Source organism: Sipha flava, unplaced genomic scaffold (genome assembly GCF_003268045.1).
Source record: "Sipha flava isolate LNK unplaced genomic scaffold, YSA_version1 324_pilon_pilon, whole genome shotgun sequence".
Taxonomy (NCBI): domain Eukaryota; kingdom Metazoa; phylum Arthropoda; class Insecta; order Hemiptera; family Aphididae; genus Sipha; species Sipha flava.
Window position 1 is genome coordinate 1,211,827 of NW_020273009.1, and position 22,172 is coordinate 1,233,998.

The 22,172-nt window shown below is 30.7% G+C and overlaps 1 protein-coding gene across 1 annotated transcript in view; it reads left to right on the forward strand.

The window, feature by feature from the left end:
- Window positions 1–338: 338 nt before the first annotated feature.
- Window positions 339–22,172, forward strand: part of LOC112686781 (pituitary homeobox homolog Ptx1-like) — a gene marked incomplete at its 3' end in the record, with an annotated part of 32,296 nt that continues 10,462 nt past the window's right edge. Inside the window, exons 1-4 of the mRNA XM_025559207.1 lie at window positions 339–1,340; window positions 4,019–4,365; window positions 17,798–17,908; window positions 18,053–18,309. Of these exons, the coding sequence (XP_025414992.1) occupies window positions 4,092–4,365; window positions 17,798–17,908; window positions 18,053–18,309 (642 nt within the window). The remainder of the gene's footprint in view (window positions 1,341–4,018; window positions 4,366–17,797; window positions 17,909–18,052; window positions 18,310–22,172) is intronic.

A 22,172-nucleotide genomic window follows, 5' to 3' on the forward strand; every position in this document is an offset into this window, starting at 1 on the left:
GAAAAATCGTCTGCGGACAAGACGGTGTACGCGCGGCGCGAAAGCGTAAAACAAATGAACTCGTTCGCGGCACAGGGCGGGTTGGTCGACCACGGTTAGGAGGAGAGGACGCGTGGACGAACGGACGCGGTAGGGACGGAAGGAGTGCGAGAGAGAGAATCCGAACAACACCGAACGCGCGCGCGGTACGTAAACGTTGCAGCAGTACGCGGCGGCGGCGAAAGAGCGCAAGCGCCGCCCGAGTGGGCCAGACGCGGCGGGGAAAGCCCGCCCATTACCAGGGATGGTGGCCGTCGCCGTCGCCGCCGATCGGTTGCCGTACACCTCAAAGCCGGGGGGCTCAAACCGCGGATAGTCGACCTAATCTGAGGTCAATTTGTTAGCTTAACTTTAAAACTCCGCGCGGCCGGCTCTCGCGTACATCATTATTACTATTGTTGTTGTTGTTGTTGTTATTATTATTTTTGCGATACACGTGCACCGGTGTGTACACGACGCGTAGTTTAATTGCAATTACGGTGCACGCACGCACCCACGCACGCACGGTGCCATACGTGTATCAGTGGAGTGCGCGCGCCTAGTGCAACGGCGGCGGTACACGGTGCAAATACGGGTTCGAGTACGTGATCCGTTCTTAAGAGACGTGAAAATCGATCGTTGCCGTGCGAACATCCGATCGAAATATACCCGAGTCGTTCGATTTTCGTCCCTCCGGCACTCGCGTGGAAATCGTACACGGGTAAGTCGTCGATCGCGCACCGATTATTATTGTGATCCCGTCGCGCGTTACACGCGGTCGTCGTTTTCGCAGTGCGGTCGAAAAAAAAGCAAACAAAACGATACCGCGTCACAAGCAGTCCGGCGTGTGCGTGCGCCGCCGCGTTCCGTCTCCGAACGAGTAGTGTTATTAATTCTGTGCAGTAGCAGGCCGCGCGTATCGCCGCCGTAGGTTCAAATGATCCACAGAAATCCCACATAAGCCCGGCCGCGATTTCTTAAGGATTTTTTTTTTTTTCGTCGCGTGTAAACGACCGTGCGACACGCGCACGTTTATATGATTTATGATTACAATATATTACCGTGCAGTATCCGGACTCGCCGCCGTGAACTTACCTCGCCGTGCGTCTCGCGAGAAGTACTATACACGTCCGGGTAATTATATCGTTTTTGGCGCACTTTAACGTACATAATGTTGTGATAAATAATGGTAAACGAGTGATAAACCTGCGACGTTGTTTGGAGCCCGACTCGGCTCGGCACCACCGAAGGCGAGAATCGTTCGCTCGTGTCCGTCGACACGAACAGGCACAGGGTACCTGTGTGTATTCTTGCGCACGAGGGTAACTACAAACAATACATCTTATAACTGTAAACACTAATCGATTTCGCATGTAGGCACCTGCGTTGTGATCCACTCATCTTTTATTCCCAAATGTTGAAAAATAATTAGCTTAATTTCTATAGATAAAGAAAATGTCTTAAATTAAGATTCTAATTGCCTTAAATGTCTACCGTTTGTTATAAAATTGTTTTCTCTGTGTTGTTCTAATTCGTCTGACAACTTTAAAACGGGTAACTATTATTTCAAATTTTCAACTACCGTCAGTACCTTATGTGTGCTTTAAAAACGTAATCACCCGGAGTTCAATTTAATAATTTTTCTGCGCGCTTAATTATTGTAACTGTGAATTTATCAAGTTTAAATAAACAATGAGCGTTCAACTAAAAAAAAAAAAGCCACTATTCGTTTTTAAACTTTTTACTTAGTTTATAAATAATTAAAAAGATCATAGATATTAATTTATGTTTTAGAATTATTTTTTATTTTTCCCTAATTTTATTCGATTTAAGTCTACTACCTAAAAATATTTGTTTATGTGATAATTTTCAAACAAAATGTCATTTAAATAAAATATAAATTAAGTTATAATCAATTTAAAATTTGAAAATCAGTCTAATTAAAGCAAAAAAATAACACTGTTTAAATGTAATATTGACTCAATTTTTTTTAAAAAAAATTACTGATCGTTGGAAAAACGAGGTATAAAGTCACTATTGGGTTTTAAAAGGTTAACTTAGAGCACGAAGGTTCATTTTATAACGTAATTTCAGTAGTGCACTACCTGTATAATATATATGTATAATTATTATAAAGTGTACTTTTCATCTGGGTTTAATTTTTATTTATGTGATCGACTTAATTTAATTTATAAGGACCCAATAATTTGTTCGAAAAAGGTCTACTCACTAATATAAATTATGATGCTTTTATTAAATACTTGAAAAATAAAACATGAATAATTTATTTTTTTTCTATACATCCATGATAAACTATGTTCAATATAATGTAGTATCTAACCTAATGGTAAAATTAAATGTTGCAGAGAATTAAAACTATTGACAACATAAATTATATATTATACATCGTTTAATTTTATAATATAATTTAATTATATATTTATTTAAAATATATAATGTTTGCTATTATTGTAATCAAATATATTTGTTAAAAAATTTAAATACTATTTGGATTGAATAACTAAAATATTTCGTAAGCTCAGGTTTTAGAACATTAAAAATAGTATCATTGTTTATAAATGTATACTTTTATATGCAAAAATATAATGGGTGAATCACTACGAGATTGAGTCTAGTCCTTGTTGTAAATTTTTCATTGATAATTGAATACTGATGGATCATTATACTGAATTGAATAAAACAAAAATAAAACATAATATTGATCGTTATAAAAGGATTTTATGTGTTAAACTCGTACTACTTTAATAATTTAAGTATTACATTTAAATAATATTTTACGGATAGGTGTAATAGACAATTGAATACTTTACCTTACTTGATTGTACCTCGTAGGGTCTTTTTATTTTATTATATTTTAACAATATACATTTTAATTAATAAAAATTTTATCAACAGCCATTATATTTGCTCATAAACATTCGAATCATAATTTTCCTATTTTTTTTTGTAACATGGATAAAATACAAATAAATGTTTTTTTCAATTTTTAAACTTTAATGGTGGATTTTATTTAAAATCAAAAATATAATAGCTATTATTTGTAAAAATAACAAACTTAAATTTAAAAAGCCTAAATAAGTTATTTTAGTAATTTTTGTCATTTTTTTTAATGGCATATTGATTGGATAGCCTAAAAAACATTTTTCATTGATTTTAGGGTTAAATTATTAGTTTAGCATTGTAAATTTTGTGAGAAAAAATAATGTATCACACTATTCTAATATAAATGAAGTATTAAAAAGTTGCGTGTTCGAACACATGTCAATATGCGATTAAAAAAAAATAATATTTATTTATTCACAATCAATTGTTTGTCAATCTTGGGTTGGTCATCATTGTTTAATTAGGTACTAGTCAAGATATTATAGAAACTGATGGACACCATTCTTGTGAAAACCATTCACGATTAACATTGTAAAGTGTAATCTAACCGTAATGGATCCATATTATTCTAATAGTATCGCACAACACTTTTTTCTTTCGGTTATAAATATATCAATATAATATTGTAGTTGAATTGTGAATTTTCTGTTCTTATTTTCACAAAGATTAATTAAACTAAAAAGACCAAATCGGGTTATTATTTTTATTTTATTTTATAAGCATTTTAATTCTTCTTTTACAAAATTATTAATTATAGTTTAAATGTTAAAATATCTGACTTCTTAAAAATATTTCATACGTTAAATAAAACATACAAGTATACAGAATTCATCCATCTGTAACTTATATTAATTGAAAGATAAAACGGAACATTTTTGTAAACTGAACTTTAAAACTGAAAAACTTTTATGCTGAACGACTTTTCTAAGTTAATTAAATAGATGGATAAACCTAACTTAATGTAATGTTATACAATATATATGTATTTAAAATTATGTTGTATTTAATTTATTTTTCTAATTGTATAATTATCAATTTCGTTTTGTGTTCTATGAATTATGTTTAATTTAAATTGTTGTATTTTTTTTTTTTACAGATATCGACTAATTATTTATTCTGATTTTTGAATTCGGTTATGATTGTTGGTTTTTGAAAAAAAAAACGCCAAAATGATGGAACGCCTGGAAAACCTGACCGACCCGAGTTTGTGTCTGCAAGACTTGGTGTCGTCGACGGGTTCTGATCACCATAACGTTGCGTTACAACACGCTTCACCAGCATCGTTTCACCATCCCGTGCACGACGGTAGCGCCGGTCTTCATCAAGGCATGCTAGGGCACCACCACGTTCATCATCATGACAGTCATCATCATCATCATCACACAGCGGTACCGTGTCCGCCGTCGTTGTTGCACCACGAACCATTGGAAAAATTAAAGAGAGGTGCGTAAAATTGAACGTTTTATTATTAAATATTACAAAAGGGATGACCGAAAATTGCAACGTCAAAATGTTCAATTTTTTTGATTTATAAAAAGTATTGTGTTTTTCGCATGATCACGATTTAGTACGTTATAGTATCATATTTGTCGATACATAAATTTAAGTCAGTATGTAAAATGTAAACATGTTGGTTGGAAATTTTTTGTCACATGATATACGAACATTTGCACTTTTATTTTCGAATAGAAAAAAATGCAATTATTTATACAAATAAACGTATTTAATTTTAAAAATATTTATAAATAATTTATGTATTTGTGAAATATCATAAACGTTAGATTTGAAACATAAAAATTAGGTATTTAAATACTGTGTACAAAATTAAATGAGTTGTAGTAATCATTAGTCGTAATTCATAATTTATTTAAGACGCTACAGCAATAAATTTATAACTTTTAGTAGATTACAAAACCACGTAAACTCTAATAATTATTATAAAATATGATAAAGGTGTTGAAAAATTCAAAGGTATAAATGTGAAATATCCTAGACAATTTTAATAATTGTATATACGAGTATACGTATATACTATATACGAATGTAATATACATATTATTCTTCAGACATCAAGGGTCGCAAGCATTTTCTCACAAATGAGCTACATTTAAAATCTCAAGTTAATGGTAATTGATACCTATTATTTTATATTATTACATTGATGTGTATTAATAGGAAAACATTATATAATATTATTAAATTTTATTATAACAAAACAATGTATCAGATAAGTTTATAGAGGTAAAATAAATTTCTATTATAATCGACCTATATATTTTTGTAAAATTCAACCAGTCGATCGCGCTCTATGGGTAGGCGATCCCCTTACTCTATGTGGAGTAATATTAAAATAATATAATATAACTGATGATTACCGAAAAACAGGAACCTATATTTTCGTTATTGTGTTTGTGGGCACGAAAATATTAATACGTTTTTATGTCGTAAATTCATAGTATTGCGGCGTGGTTGATGTCTAATGGCCAATAATTTAGAGCGTTATTGTTATCGGGATGTCTATTAGCATAATCATTGTTGTACAGGCGGCGTACACAACAAGTGCGAATTCCCATGTAACATAATACTACACAGTAGCCGTTATCGACATGTATATAGTCGTCGAGCATATTCATGATCGGCACCCCGTGAAATCAGCGCACGAGCTCCCTAAAAATAACACTTGGAGGGTGTGAGGGTAAAAAAATAACTTTTTTCCTCGCTATTATATACGTGTGTACAATGTAAGTGTACATTATATACATACAATATACAAACGTACGAACACCGAGGGTTGATGAAGGGACGAGCGGATAGATTAGGATACGTGTAACACCCTGCGGCGGCGGCGTATGTATAGACGACGGCGACGACGACGATGACGACGAGCTAGTCGACCGAAAACACATATTTATTATTCGACACTCGAAAGAGGTCCGTTGCTCATAAACCAATTTGCTCGGATAATCTGTCGTTTTGTTATTCTTCTCGGGCCTTGTGGGGTCATTTAAACCATCCGCCGACAACCTCTTTTTCGATAAGATTGTCACGTCGAAAAATTTAGAATGCTAAACCACCGTGTCTTACTATTCACTGCAGGGTCTAGATGTACGTAATATATATATATAAGCGTTTTTCGGAGTGTCTCTTGGCCGGTAGTGTTTTGAAGATCTTAATCATAAAATAATTAAAATAATAAAATTTTCCTATTAATTTCATCTTTATCACGTTCTTTGATTAGAACCTTTAAAATTAATTTGATAGCAATGTAAATAGATGAAAATCTGAAACTAATATTTGTAACGATATTTACTAGGTATTTCTCCTTCGTCCTAGGGTATGCTAAGTTGTTAATTTATACCAGTACACTATTACGGTATTTACCTATTTAACGCTCCTAGTATAATAAAATCGAATAATCTTCCTAAAATCATGCAAAGTCCTGTAATGATTATTAATAATTGAATATTTTAAAAAAAAAAAAAGATTTCCAGCTTATTGAATCAGAACTATAAGATGTATTAGATATTTAAATATTCATCTCCAAAATTAAAATAAAAACTACATACGTATTACGAAAATCATAAAGACATTAGTATTCTTCAACGGGTTTGGTAAATTAAGTTCCATTTTATTAATTTTAGGTAAACTGAGTCCCGCATAAAAAAGAAAAAATGGAAATTGAGTCCCTCATGTAAAAATGAAATCGGTAAATTGAGTCCTTTGTATAAAAATTAAAGCGACAATTTGAAATATAGTAAAATGCTGTTTTTTTTTTTATTTAACACACTTATAATTATATTAACACCATGGATCAATGTACGATTTTTAGCTTATGATTTTTATCTATTCATATTTTTATAAACTTTGATAAAGCTATACACAATGCCACCCAACAAATTTGGCTAGCAATTAATATTAAAGGTTTTCGTTTTCACCTTGAACAAAGTTGGTGGAAAGAAATATAATGTCTTAGTATAAGTACAAATTATAAAAAACAAAATTCGGACGATAGTAATTTTTTAAAATTATTTTTTGGCTTATCATTTTTAAGTCCTAAAGATGTTTATGATTGTTTCATTGAAGATATTCTGCCAAAACCTCCTTTAAATGAAAATATAAAACTATTCGTCGATTATATTCTTAAAACATATATTGCATCAGATTGTACATTCCCGCCTTATGTTTGGGCTGAATTTTCGAAAACATTAAATCGTACAACAAATAGTTGTGACTCATTTCATTCAAAACTAAATAGTTTATTTTATATTGCACATACAAATATTTATATTTTTATTGATGCACTCAAAGAAATCCAATCGAGTACATACATTCAAATAAGAAGCAAGGACATGAGGAAAAAGTCAAAACACAACATTGTAAAAGATAATATATTAAGAGAACAAATGACGAGTGCAAAAATAATAAAATTAGTAGACTTGACTTTATTAAGATTGTGTCATTAAAATTTTTACCTATTTAATATTTTTATTATTTTTTTATATTATTATTTATTATTAATCTATCGCATTAAATATTTTATACGAAACTCATTTTGCCGCTTTAAATTTTATACGTGGGACCCAGTTTACCGCTTTCAATATTATTATTGAGACTCAGTTTACCTATTTCGAAAAAAGATAAATTCGTTTGGTACTCAATTTACTTAAGCCCTTCCTCAAAGCCTATAACATATTTAGGCTAAAGTGTATCTAACCCTGTGCTATTGGTTATAATTTATAGTAATAAAAATTATGAAAATATGTTTAAATTATTACAAAAATATGGCGTTTATTTTATTTGTTTGTCGTTATTTAATATTTGTTTGAAGTCCTATTTGTCGTATGATAGATTCAAGAAAGAAATTATTTAAAAAATTATTATTTTGGTGTAGCACAAATAACTTTTTATAAATAATAATAAGTAAAATACACTGTTGTTTGATATATTTTGTGAACATTTGGCCTTTATTATCATTGTAATAGCTGGACAGTTAGAGATATTATATTGCTGTTTTATTCATACTAAACTAAAGTTTAAATATACGTGGTTTGTATAACATTTATGAGTTTTTGAAAATTTTTTAGAGATATTAAGTTATTCGGTTAGAATAAAATTCGTTAAAAAATTAAAAGGTGGCTAAAAAACAAACTAAGTGCGACACAGATTCAAAGTAATAAAAGAAAAGGCCTAAGATCATTTTTGAACTGTGTTTTTAAAATACAAACCATATTTACTATAATTCAGTTATAATAATACTATGGGAAGAATTATATTTTTAGTTGTATGCCGATTTAATTCTTAATTTCACCATTTTACATGACGAATGTTATAGGTTGCGTGTGCTAAAATTAGATTGTGGAAATTATTGTTTTTTGGACTTTGCTCTTGAAAATTGTATTCTTATATAATATGATGGTATGGATGCCAATAAAATTTGAAATGTAAATGTTAACTACTAAATTTTTTTTTTGCAAACAATAATTTGTCGAAAATAATATCAAATGAGAAACAGTAGCTTATAAAATAATACGATAACTTAAAATTGTACTGTACTTGGAGTTTTAATACTGTCTTAAAACCAAATATAAATACATAGTACAATTTTAAACATTTTAGACTAATAACTAATTCAATAATAAATACATAACATAATTATTTCGTTCAAGATTTCATAATATCATAAATATAAAAAGTACAAATGCAAAACAAAATAATTACTATTATTATTACAACTATTATTTTACAATATAATTTACGATGATACAAGTAATAATAAATTAATGATCGTGTAATAGGTTATATTTAAGGTCAATATCATACAATTTTTGATGACTAGATTTTTAATTTTTAAATATATATTTATTATACTTTAAAAATCAAAAAAGTGATAGATTATTTCTAAGATTTTATAAATAGAACATTCTTCATAGCGGTGGACGAAAAGCATTATATGGACTTCGACAAAGCAGCCCGTTAACCAACTGTTTCGTTTTATTTATAAAAAATTTTGTACATAACTCATGCCATTCTCTCTCTACTGTGTTCTGCTTGCGAGCTCTATTCAGCTGGAATGTTTTGTAATAAAAATCATAAAAAAAAAAAAAAAAAAAAAAAATCGAGACCGTACTTCAAACCTTAATGTTTTCGGATAACGCGTTGTACCCTCTAATAAACATAAATTAATAACATAAACAAGGCAACGGGGGAAGGTCACCATTTGTGAAATAATTTCTTTTCGCCGAAATCCCTTAGAGAGAGTTTTATTTATGGGGGGCGAGACTTTACCCCCAGCAACCCCCAAGCACACACTTGCGGATTTTCGGAATCCCTAGAGGCCTGTGGCTACGGGCCGCTTATGTTTGGTGCACACAAGAGTAATTTTCAAAAACAAATTACCCCTTTCCTATACATAGCGCACCATAATAGCTGTGCGGTCAACCTTATAATTATTCCCTCAAGATATAAGCATACAACCCTTTTGTAGCCTCCGATAATTTATGTACGGCAAGTGTTTCGGATATTTGTGTATTTGCATTACACCCTCGACCTCTGCTGGTTACAGTAATCGAACACACTGTCCGTGTAAAAATCACTATTATATACGAATATATCCGGTTTATATAAAATATAATATACGTACACACTATAGTGTGTATAATTGCAATAAATTGTGTGTAGTATAATGATAATACAGCGTGTATAAATTATGAATAAAATAATATTTTCCTTCAGAGAAAAAAGTTAGAAGTGTTTTTGCAGTTACTAGTGTGTAGTTTTTAATGGGAGATTAAAAAAAATCAAAATAATTTCTTTTAAAAGTAGTTCATACGGTAAATAAGTTGAGAAAATTAAATTTTTATACTAGTACATATTATTATGGTTGTGAAATAATTTAATAAGTATATCAAATGTACGAAGTTCCTTTATTTTCAAGATACCTCCCGTATATGCTTCAGAGAGTGAGTTACTTTTGTGAATATACTACTGCGTATATCAGCGTTCAATTTAAGCTTTTAGGCAGTAGAATATGATAACCCCATGTGGCAAAGATAAAGTTGACATATCCTTTAACGAAACGTGCATATCATAATTGATTACCTTGAAGTGACAGAGACGAATAAGTCATTTGCATTTGCAGCAATATAACACCTTCAAATATTCTTTAAGACATCTCCATCGAAGAAATTAAAATGATATTAAAATAAGAGCCGTATTTATTTTGCAAATATTAATTGAAAATAAATTAAAATGTAAATTTATAAATAATTAAGATTAGCACAAGAAAACTCGAAAGTTCTAAAAGCTATAAGAATAATTATAATTATTTTATGAACTATATGCCAATAAAATAAAGTAAAATATATAGAACACAAATAAAAAATTAATTAATATATTAATTTTATATAAGTATAAACAATGTAATTGTAATAATTTTTAATTAAATTGGATAATATTGAAAGAACTTAGACAATGTGTAATCATTAGAATCATTATGAATATTTTTTTAATTTTTTTTTTTTAAATTATAGAGATTTTTATTTAAATATATGATCCGTACATTATCATTATGGGTAAATTTACGTGATAATATAAACATAATCAATATTGACTTAAAACCAAAGAGATTATATTTTATTATTTTCTGAAATAAAATCATTAATAATACTTAGTAATTATAAAATTAAGAATGCACTTTATTGAACAGTTCTTAATATTTTTATTTAATTGAGAGTAAAATTATAAAAGAATAAGAGTGTTATTTACAAATTATATAATACAATTAAAACTCTTTATAACGAAACTCTTTACTACAAATAACTCTATATAACGTAAACATTATATAGTTATGGTTGGTGGTTTGCTTTATAAACAATCAGTCAATTAATTCTCTATAACTTATTAGTCTCTCTCAATAAAGAAACAATATTTTATGTTTCATAATAAAATTTAAATGTTATCGTATTATAAATTATATAAGTCGTAATACCAACTATTCAACAAGCACTTGGTGTGACTAAATTATTAGAAAAATACTTATTATTTCATGAAAATGATCCAAAGTTATCCCGAAATATGGTACAAATTCATAGAAAAAGACAAAAAAAATATTAGGAAAATAAATAAGTTTAAACAAAAATGACAGACTATTTTAAAAAATTGTATAAAATATAATACGTTTAACAATTTAATACAGTAATTATAATGAAATGTAATAAAATAATAAATATGTAATTAACTACTCATGTAATGTAAAAATAATGATAAATAACAATACATAGGTTATACATACCTTTATACATAAATAATTACAATTTTGTTATTTTTTTCCAACTCTATCTATTACAAAATAAATATTTGACTTTTAACCTTGATCTCTTTAGATTCGTTATGGAGACTTTTCATTGCAATATAATTTATAGAAAATTCAATATTGGAATTTAGTTATCACTAACATAATACTACAATACTTTGTATATGATATGGACTTTTTGAAAATTAAGAAAATGTTTTTCATATTATTATAAAATTAAATGAAATTATCATATTTTTATTTGTCTTAAATGGATTTGTTAATAGTAAAGAAATGAGAAATATATGAATTAATTTGTGACGTGTTCATCGTTTATCAACATTGGGTTTGTGTGAAAGTTTTGTTTATGATTATACATTACAATCTCTTGAAATCATACCCAGTGCCTATCACTTTCAACGAATTCAATTACAAAGTATAATCGTTCAAAATAATTTAGATAAATAATTAGGTACTACAATAAATTGTAGATGAAAAAGAAAATTGAGAAATCTTGAATTTTCGATTATAATACAATATAACATAACTATATGATATCTAAAAAGTGTACGAAATTTGAATAATATATTTATAGTAAATATTTTGCTTATAAGAATTGACAAACAATTCGATTAAATCATAGAGTTTTTGAAACGAAATTTTTTTCAGAAAATTAGCAGTTTAATATTGTACAGTCAACAAAAGTCATTTAATATTTTTGCTTTTCTGAAAAAATTTTACTTTTAACTAGATACAAACAATTGTAATTTTTTAATTCCTTTAGTAAAATATTTATTATAAACAATAGGTATTATTTTATCGGTTCGAAACCATTAAAAAATAACATTTCGATATAATATGATAAAATATGTCCGTTTATTTAATAGAATAACGCAATCGTAACGCTAATATTTTGCTCGTTAAAAATTTTCCCCCATACTTTTATGAATATTGTTTTTATCACTAAAAATCATCAGTAAGATTTCAGCTGCAAAAAAAAATAATAATAAAAATTAACAAAATACACTTGCTCAACGACTAAAAAATAAAAAATATACATTTTTTTTTTTTCTAAGATTCCAACAAAGAATATTTATTTTAATCTCGCAACAACGTTGGTCATAATATTGCACGGTATCCGGGCTTTTGTAGTTGCGGAACGGTATACCGATCTACGTATCCACAAAGTCATTGCCGTCAAAACGCCGTCACTAAAAGAGTTTTGGTTTTAAGTGTTCGCAAAAAACTAAAATATTAGTATTATTTGTATTTGAATACATTTATGTAAATATTTTTTAATATGGCTGTTTCCGTCTGCGACTTTAACCATATCATATTTCGATGTCCTTCTCACCTTCCCAACCGACTTCTCCTTTTCTCATTCCTTCTTTTGGTTATATCACTCCCGACGCCAACCTTCTTCTTAACTCTCGTTCCATACCTGTTATCCACTCCATCACTAATTTCATTTATTCCGCTGGCTTCTTGATTTAATTAAATTGTTCTTATATGCATTTTATTAGTAATATTGTTATTTTTATTATTATTCATTAATTAATAACATTGTTATTTTCGTTCATATAATCGCTTTTCTGTAATGTGCGAACAAAGGCAAATTAAAAAAAAAAAAAATGACAGTTTGCATTTCACCCATTCCGTTCGCGTATCAGAGTATCGTTTCTCTCAACAAATAACAAGATCGACGCGTACAGCATTCGGCGGTGATTTTTCAAAAACGGCCGGTACGTGTGCGCGTACACCCTGCGGCGATAATAAACACTAAACCAATATACGATATACGAGCATATACGGTACACGATAAAATTCGTGTCGCTCCGTGGGCACACTTAATCTGTTTTATATATAATTATATAAATTTGTGTTTATATTATACGTGCGTAAAAGCGACGTGTAATTGCACGGCCGACCGCAACCGCGATCGGAGGTGACCGCGCGGGGGCGTGTGAACGGTCGCCGGCGTTTCCGACAAAACTGTCAATATATTAATCACGCGGCGTCCGCCGTGTTCTGGCCACAAGCTGATTGACCACCATCGCCGATGACGACGACGACCACCACGACCATGACGACGCATCCCCTCCGTGCAGCAGCTGGTGCGTGTATGCTATGTGCAGGGTGATTATTTTAATGCGATTCGGGCTTTGGGAAAATGTGAACGATCTAAATATAAATAGAATTACGTCCCTACTATTTCCGTACGAAATTCTAATCAACAAACAATATATTTCTAATACCATATGCGTCAATAAAAATGTTCCGGATAAAGAACTGCGGATATTATCGTTTGATCATCAAAAGTTTAAGGAAGTTTTTTTTCAAACAATACGAATAATGAAGATGTTTTAGATGGGAAAAAAATTTATTATATTTTCGTTTTTAAAAATACCCCTTTGGATTATTACTCCAATCACTTTTATTTAAAGCAAAGAAGGTCAAACTAACCGCTGTTACTAGGTTATAGTTATTGTAGTTCATTATAAATTTGATAGGTTTTTTTTTTTTTTAACAACCATTTATTTAAAACTTTACACAAACGTTTTTGAAACCAACTAAACTTAATTTAGATAAGATAGTTGAGTATTTCACCAAGCTTTTCCTAAAAGAATCACTCCGCCGTATTTGCATTCCGTATTATATATCGGTGGCGGCTCGAAGGAGGTATATTTGAATCAAACGATTCACAGAAATATTAATGGATGGATCGGTTTGTCGTATAATACAAGTATAATTGGTTTAGGCATGATACAGGGTTATACATTTACTGTACGTACCAATTAAATACCCATTACCTAACCTACGAATTCACCTTTTGGAGATCAGTGAAATAATTTTTTTTTAGTGCGGGTGGTGTGAAAATATATATAGAATGTGAGTGGAGAAAAACAATTTTCAAACTCAAGCCGCCACCTAAATGCATTACAAGCGGTGTATCACATTTATGCTCGCTACACCATTGCTATAATATATCCGTGGACGCCGATTCCGATGTGTGCGCGCACGGCTCATTTGTCCGTCGCGGGAAACTACCGATCGGTTATCTACCGCCGCCGGGCTGCGTCCCTCTTATTTACATTTAAACGAGATCGCCGACCGTCCGACTCGACATTAAGCGTCCCTTGCCCACGACCAGCCCACGCACCCGTTACATACGTGTGTATATCTTAATAAAAATATATACTACGCGTTATTGCCCAACAACCGATTCGGTGGCCCGTGCGCGAAACGAATTGGCCGCGCCGCCATCCGGTCACTCGTGAAAATACGTCCGATACGATTTTCCAAAGCATCGGCTTTCACGGTCCGAAACCTCGGGCCGCGTGCGCGCGCGTATAACTCATCGATTTGTCGTAGTCGCTGGAGCCGTTGCCGGCCGGACGACGCCGTACACTTGCGCGCAGTCTCAATTTATATACATTACGCGGTGTCCGTTAAAGTCGTTCCGTCCGAGTTTGGCACTCAATTTTCCAGACAAACTTGTAACAGCTACATAATATACATATATATATACGTATATAAACGTATATCACTAACCGCGTTTTATACCCTTACCTTGTACCCTGACCGCGCACCATCACGACGCTTCGTCACCCGACCCCCAAAAACCTTTGGCCGTTTCGGCCACGCGGAAAAGGCTTTAAAAGTTTTCCGAACACTTAATACGGTGAACGCGTATATTATCCTTACACACACATACACATACACACACACACACACACACACACACACACACACACACACACTTATATATTCATTTAATAGTATTACTTTTCTATAAGAGTATAATTTCTTTGATCTCTCTGATTGTCTGTATTATTTACGTTCAAACTTACATGTTTTAGGTATGTTATTCTGCATTGACACAATATTATTAGCCATAATGTTTCTTGTTTCTTTTCTCTCCAGTCACATGCACAACAGAAGATGTAAGATACCAATTGATTCGCATTTCAGATGGTTTTTAAATCATAATTATATCCGAATGTAATATCATATTATTCTACGAGAATGGTTAAAAACATAAATACATTATAAAATATTAATACATCTCAATTCATGATTTACACAAAAATTAAAATAATATTTATTGTACAAATGAGCAGCGTATATTGCCACCAACGACATAACCCCAAAATAGAGTCTGATCGTGTAAATACTTAAGACTCCTTATGTTCAATCCCACTATATTTTTCATGTACATCAATATTAAAATAAATATAAATAAAAACTATACATGATGCAAGATAATTATTATTTCATGTGTATGATAGTGTATATTACATTTTTACGGATTAATATAGTATGATAGTTATATCATAAGTAATAGTTATATACTCGCGTTACGTGGTACGTAAGTAAAGACACGATTCGTTTTCAGCAAAAATAATTCTAATTAAATAACAAAATAAAAAGTATTGAAACAAATAACAATTATTAGGACTAATAATAATCTTATATTATTTTTGATTGATTCAGTATCACTTACAAATATATTTTTCTGATAACAGTTTTATTTTAACATTAGCTAAATATATATAAAAAAAAAAAAAACATTTTTACATATATTATAAAGTTGTTAGCTTACGATGTTATATTTGCTGTTACATATATTATACGTATATGTACAATATGCAAGAAACACGTGAAACACGTGTTCTGTTTTCAGTGAGAATATTTTGTTTTACACGTTTAATTTTATTGAAACAATTTTTTTACATTATATTCTTTATTGTACGAGTAAAATGGCGGTTATATTAGTAAAATCACATTCTAGTTATAAGCTTAATATATATATATATATATATATATATACACATGTATATACATGTATACATTTATGTGTAAACTTACCGATGTAAACTTTGTAACCGATAGAATTTCTTTAGTCACTCAAGATCATTTATGGCATTATCCTTACACCTTTAACAAAACTATTTGTTCCCGTGTATGGTTAAGCGTTTAGGGTGGTTTAGTTCTCATCGATAAGACCACACATTGATGTTTTTCAACATGATTTATGAGATAAGAACTCACGAGCAAAAAAAAAAAAGAAAAAAGAAAAAGAAATTGCCACCGAACAACAACCACGTGTCTGTGAACACAAATCGTTGTCTATATATATATATTATATATAACATGCGGACGTTTATAAGGATGGAATGATTTGGTCACGTTTTCCCCTTCTGTTTTTCGTTCACGCGACTCCCTCATCCAAAACCGGTGTGTTCCGTAACTTCCTGTAAGCCGATCTTGTGACCCATCAACCGTCCGTCGTTGAGATTTATGTCTCGAAGAAATATATGTGTGTGTCTTTGACGCCAGCAACAGTAGTAGTAGTAGTACTGGTAAGTAGAGTACTAATAGCCGTAGAAGTGATGGTGATAGTTGTGAGTATAGTAGTCGCAGTGAGTATACTTACTTGTCGTCGATGTATTTTATCGCCGCGGGGGTGGGTCGCGAGAAAAACGAGACGAGCACACGGCTAATAGCTGGTCGATTATACGTGTTAAAACAGCTGTTTACAACTTGTAAGTCGATAAATCACCCCGACGATGTCGACGGCAACGACGACGGGCGTATGTATTACATAACGTACACGGTGTATCTTGCCCACGAGTAGCTTGTCACAAATCATATTGTATTTCGGAGAGACACTAAGCGTTTCATGGCGGGGGTGGTAGTAGGTGGACAAGGTCGTAGCGAGACGGGAGGACGGAAAGGAAAGAGGAAACGATCCAAAGACGTAATTCACGTGGATACGAAAATAGCCGCAGACGTTAAATTTGGCAAACCGAGTGGATTTCTTCGGTACGTGATCCTAAGCCGGTTCGCCGGAGACGAGCACATAATTCACCGGTATAATAGACTATTGCGGGTGCGTGCACGTGCGTATTTCTTTCCCGACCGTAATTTTACTCACACGCACATTTTCATTTCGTAAGCAATTATTTGTTAATCGTACGGGTGAGTACCTACTTTATTCCGAGATTAAATTGAAACGGTGCGGAAGAAGGCAAAATAACTATGCGTGTGGTTTTTATATCGTAAAGCTTAACGCTAATGTTTTGATTGTTATGTGGACGATAATCGGAAGTATTTATGAAATAAATCTCATGCGCTTACAACATTTTCTTAAACATTTTTAAGCCATCTTTTGTTCGATCAAGTAAATTAGGAAACTTACGTGTTTCAATTAACGAATACCAATTATTTCGATGTTGAAACACGTCTTCTGTTTATAAAACGTTTTGCTGTCGATAAACGAGTTATAACTTTTTTACAACTTTTGTTTTACGTTCGATGTCAATTAGATTAAATTGAAGTGGGCCAAAAAAATATATATATACATATGATAAATTATCGTGTCGCATTTGATAGCGACGCATGCGTTATCAATAAATTAAGTGTACAGAAATGCAAACAAATACTTGAACCGCTACACTTCTAGTTTATACTACCGATTGTGTAATAAATGACTACGTTTGAAAAAATAGTTTTGTGTAACTTTTGTCATGATATAACTTAAAAATACTTGTTATTTGAGTAGAGTTTAAATTATGATTACAGTGTGGGCAGAGACAGGAGACTTCCGTGATAATAATCACCATGGCATTTCTACGGATCACACGTCACAGCTTAACTTCGGTTCGTCTAGGAATAGAAATCGTGACAGAAAAGGTAAATACATGCGATCTAAAATCCATATTACTAGATTTTATAAAGCAAAAGAAGCAAACATTTGTTTTAACCTATTTAAATACAACGCTATAGATTCTTTTGAAAACCGTATAATTTAATACAAATAAAATTACACTTTTTCAGGACGAGCGGACACTATCGGTACGACTGGCATAAAAACCGAAGGCATTGATACGGGTGTTGGTGTTGTGACAGATGACGGTAAAGATGCTAATATCAAAAACAACAAAAACACGAAAAGACAAAGGAGGCAAAGGACACATTTCACTTCACAACAGCTCCAGGAACTAGAGGCCACGTTCACTAGAAACCGGTATCCGGACATGAGCACTAGAGAAGAGATAGCCATGTGGACGAATCTCACCGAGGCCAGAGTCAGGGTGAGTATATATAATGAAAGATATTTTTCCGCTGGGTTCGAAAGGAATAGTACGTATCAAAAGGTCATTGTGTTTTTCTTTTTTCACTTTCTCTTTAACATCAACATAAATGATTATTTTTATCATCATCCGACTGGTTATTGGATTTGCACATGGCTCAGTGCGTCAACGTTTTCGGATCCCTAACAATCCCGGGGATTGTCCCTTTTGCGGTAACGGGAGCCGAGGGTATGCGGAGAATAAAATGAGTAACCGATTGACAAAAAAAAAGTCGTGGACAAAGTCACCCATACTGATGGAGAGCAAGGGGATTGCTACAGGGATAATCCTTTTTGGTTTATATTAATACTGATGTACACTATGTGTTTAAATCTGGCGTGTCCGAACGTTGTCAGTTTTTCAGTCAGTATTCCTGGGCCCCTATTTTAGTATTCATCATCAGAACACTGAAAAACATTGGCTGTGAAAATCAAATATAAGAAGTATAAGAAGTATTATGTTCGAATTTAATCACTTAATCTCATTTTATTTGATTTCAAATCCTGTATACAGTTTATTATACATATATTTTTAAATAAACGATAACTACTTTAATTAGCCTTAATGATTAAATTACTATAACGAATTACCAAGATTTTAGTAGGATTACCACCAAGAGGTGGCTTTTCCTCAAACTAGTAATTGTATTATTAATATTTATAGTTTACATCAAATTCTTATTGTACAAACTGCATATTTTGTATTTTTTCTTTATTTACTTTGAAAAAAAATATTGTTTGCTGTATTAAGCAATATTATGCCATTATTTCAAAAATCTCGAACGCACTTAAAAATACTGTTAATGATTATACTTATATATCTACGAAAGTGTTTGAAAACGTTATGATAATTTATAAGCGTATATTGATTCAATGCATATTTAAATGAGCTCGTAAAACATTTTCTGATAAAAATGAATATCTATAATGCTTATTAATTTAACAATTAAACCAAAATTAAACTATGAAAATGTTTGAGAAATTAATCACGGCCGTGAAATCAAAGAGAGAACTTTGTTTTAAGTTTTTAACATGGCATTTTTAGCAAAAAAAGTAGTTTAAAGCAGCAAAAATATAATAAACTAGCTGAACCCGTACACTTCGTAGCCCATATATAGAATTCACCCGTGTGCAGTTATTGCTTTCTCTAAATGCAATTCTTAAATCAGATGTTTATTATTTACCTTCTTTCTTTTTTCGATCCCCTATCAACAAACGAATATAATACATATATGACGTCATCAAATTAGTCGCAAACTAAAATTCTCTTTCATATCTTAGTTCGTACGTTCAGAATGCATCCAACGATGTAGCATACATCAATATATTATCAAAAAAAAAAAAAATTTCACATATGACATGCGTGCGTGATTAATATTGTACACTTAAGAGGCCATAACTCCGGAACCACAAATCGCAAAGCGTACAAACTTCACAGAAACTATCTAAATATCAATTTTAATATTTCCTAAAATTTTTATCGAAATCGGTTCGGTGGATCTTGATCTATAAAATTTATTCAAAATGTACATCGATTTTTATATATATAGATTAAAAGCTTATTAATTTTTGACCATAATTCAACCCAATAAAAGCATATATTATGAGTCTTAGTGATAGAAGTGACCAATTTGCAGCACGCGTGTCTTTTGAGGCACATTTGACGTTATTAAATGTCACACTATAGTGTCAGATAAAATAACACAATTTTTAAATACTCGTATTTCTAAAATTGTAATTTCCAATTTTAAATTAATCATCAAAGTTATAAATATTAAACTATACAAAATGTATGTCAAAATAACATAAACAATGTTACTTGTAAATAATTATATAACATATTAAATTATTATAATCACAGTGGTATTTTCCAATTATTATTCTAATATTAGAATTGTTACGATACGATAACAATTCGTAATATAACGATAACATACAAACTTGTAAAGAAAATATTGAATCTTTGAAATTTGATTGCTTTCTGGAATCAGAAATGCATTTTTTATTTGCTTTTCGTACAATTCTTAGATATAATGATTTTTTAAATATATACATTCCGTTAATTTCAAACACAAATAATCATCAGGCTTATATTATTTTTGATACAGTTTATTGAATCGTGATATAGATTTATTGATATTATACAACACATGTTAAACACAAGCTCAATGTTAATCTTTAAAAGCTACATTCGATTATGGTGATAACGATATTATTGGTACTTTATAGGGGATAAATATACATATAGGTTTGAATTTGTATAATTTGTATATACGTCACTAGGTTTATCCTAGATTACTGGATGTAATTAGTCAGCTGAATACCGTTGATATTCGTACATAGAGACGGACACTTGTATAATGTCCATCCAGTTATTGTAAATGATATGTAATACTAAAAAATCCCGATTTGATAGGAGAAAGTCCTTATTTTTCTATATATATATATATATATATATATATATACATACACATGCGCGCGTGAGTTCGTGTGTGCTTTTATTATATTCACAAAAATCGTTCCTATCCGGCAGCGCATTTTTAGATTCAAATATGTTATTTAGGATTTATCGATGTATGAAAAATTAGGAATTAAAATACTTGCCGGTATGTGATTATATATATATGTGTGTGTAGGTGTGTACTATAATATACATAATAAATAAGCTCACGTGTTATCCCTTTAGTGTTAGCTTTAGTGGTGGACGACGTCGAGGGGGGTTGACAATCCGATTTTTCATCCGCCATTTTGTGTTCCCTATTTGATATACGGTCATTGGGTTGGACTTCAACAGAGATTATTGTTTTTATATGACCCGTATTTACGTATAAGCCCATCGAGTAGGATCCATAAATATGGCTTTTTAACACGTTTAACGAGTGCTACGGACTCGGAGTTCGATTAATTAAATTTTATTTCTCCGAGCTTCATTGACATATATACAGAAGTATATTGCTCCGAATACGACTGTGTAATCGTTATATTCGTAAAATATTCACCACGTTACAAGTTTATATACTTAATATATTTATTTAATTTACGTTGTACGGGCATTGCTGAATCACATACAGAATAGTTCAATACTTTTTAGTTCAAAGTTACTTTCTAGTTTTATATGTTGTATCAAACACATTAATAATAAGCGATTTAATTAAATTATTTGATTATATTTTATTCAAGGTCCAAGATTATAATTTGAAAGTAGGTACTCTAAAAACACAATATAATTAGTCGATCAATAAATGTGTATACAATCATATTCATATATTTATTGTACGACAAGAGTATGATTGGGTTCATTATAAAGCTTATATTTTATCTATTTAGGTAGTATAACATTGAAGTTATTATTTTTTAGTATAAAAATACCAATAGTTTGTGTGCTATTAGTCCGTAGAAAGATATTATTTGCTTTTATTTTTTTATATTCAATAATTTTATTTAATACAATAACATTAAGACTTAAATACACCTTACAATGGAATTAATTATAATTTAAGCCAAATAACTTACATACAATGTTTATGCGTAAATTTTCATAACTTAAATAAAACATAATGTAGATATTTATGTATGTAAAATAAAATGTTTAATATGTGTGCATAATTATTAAATATACTCGTACATGAAAATAATACAATAGCTTGTACATAATTTTAGTATAAAAAAATTAAAACTGGGTACCCAAAAAAAACACTAATCGAAATTCGTTTCTTTTTGAAATACTTACTTAAAATGATGATCTTAATTTTTTTATGTGTTGAATTAAATTAAATATTTATCAAAACGTGAACTCAATATAATATATTGAGTTAAATATAAATA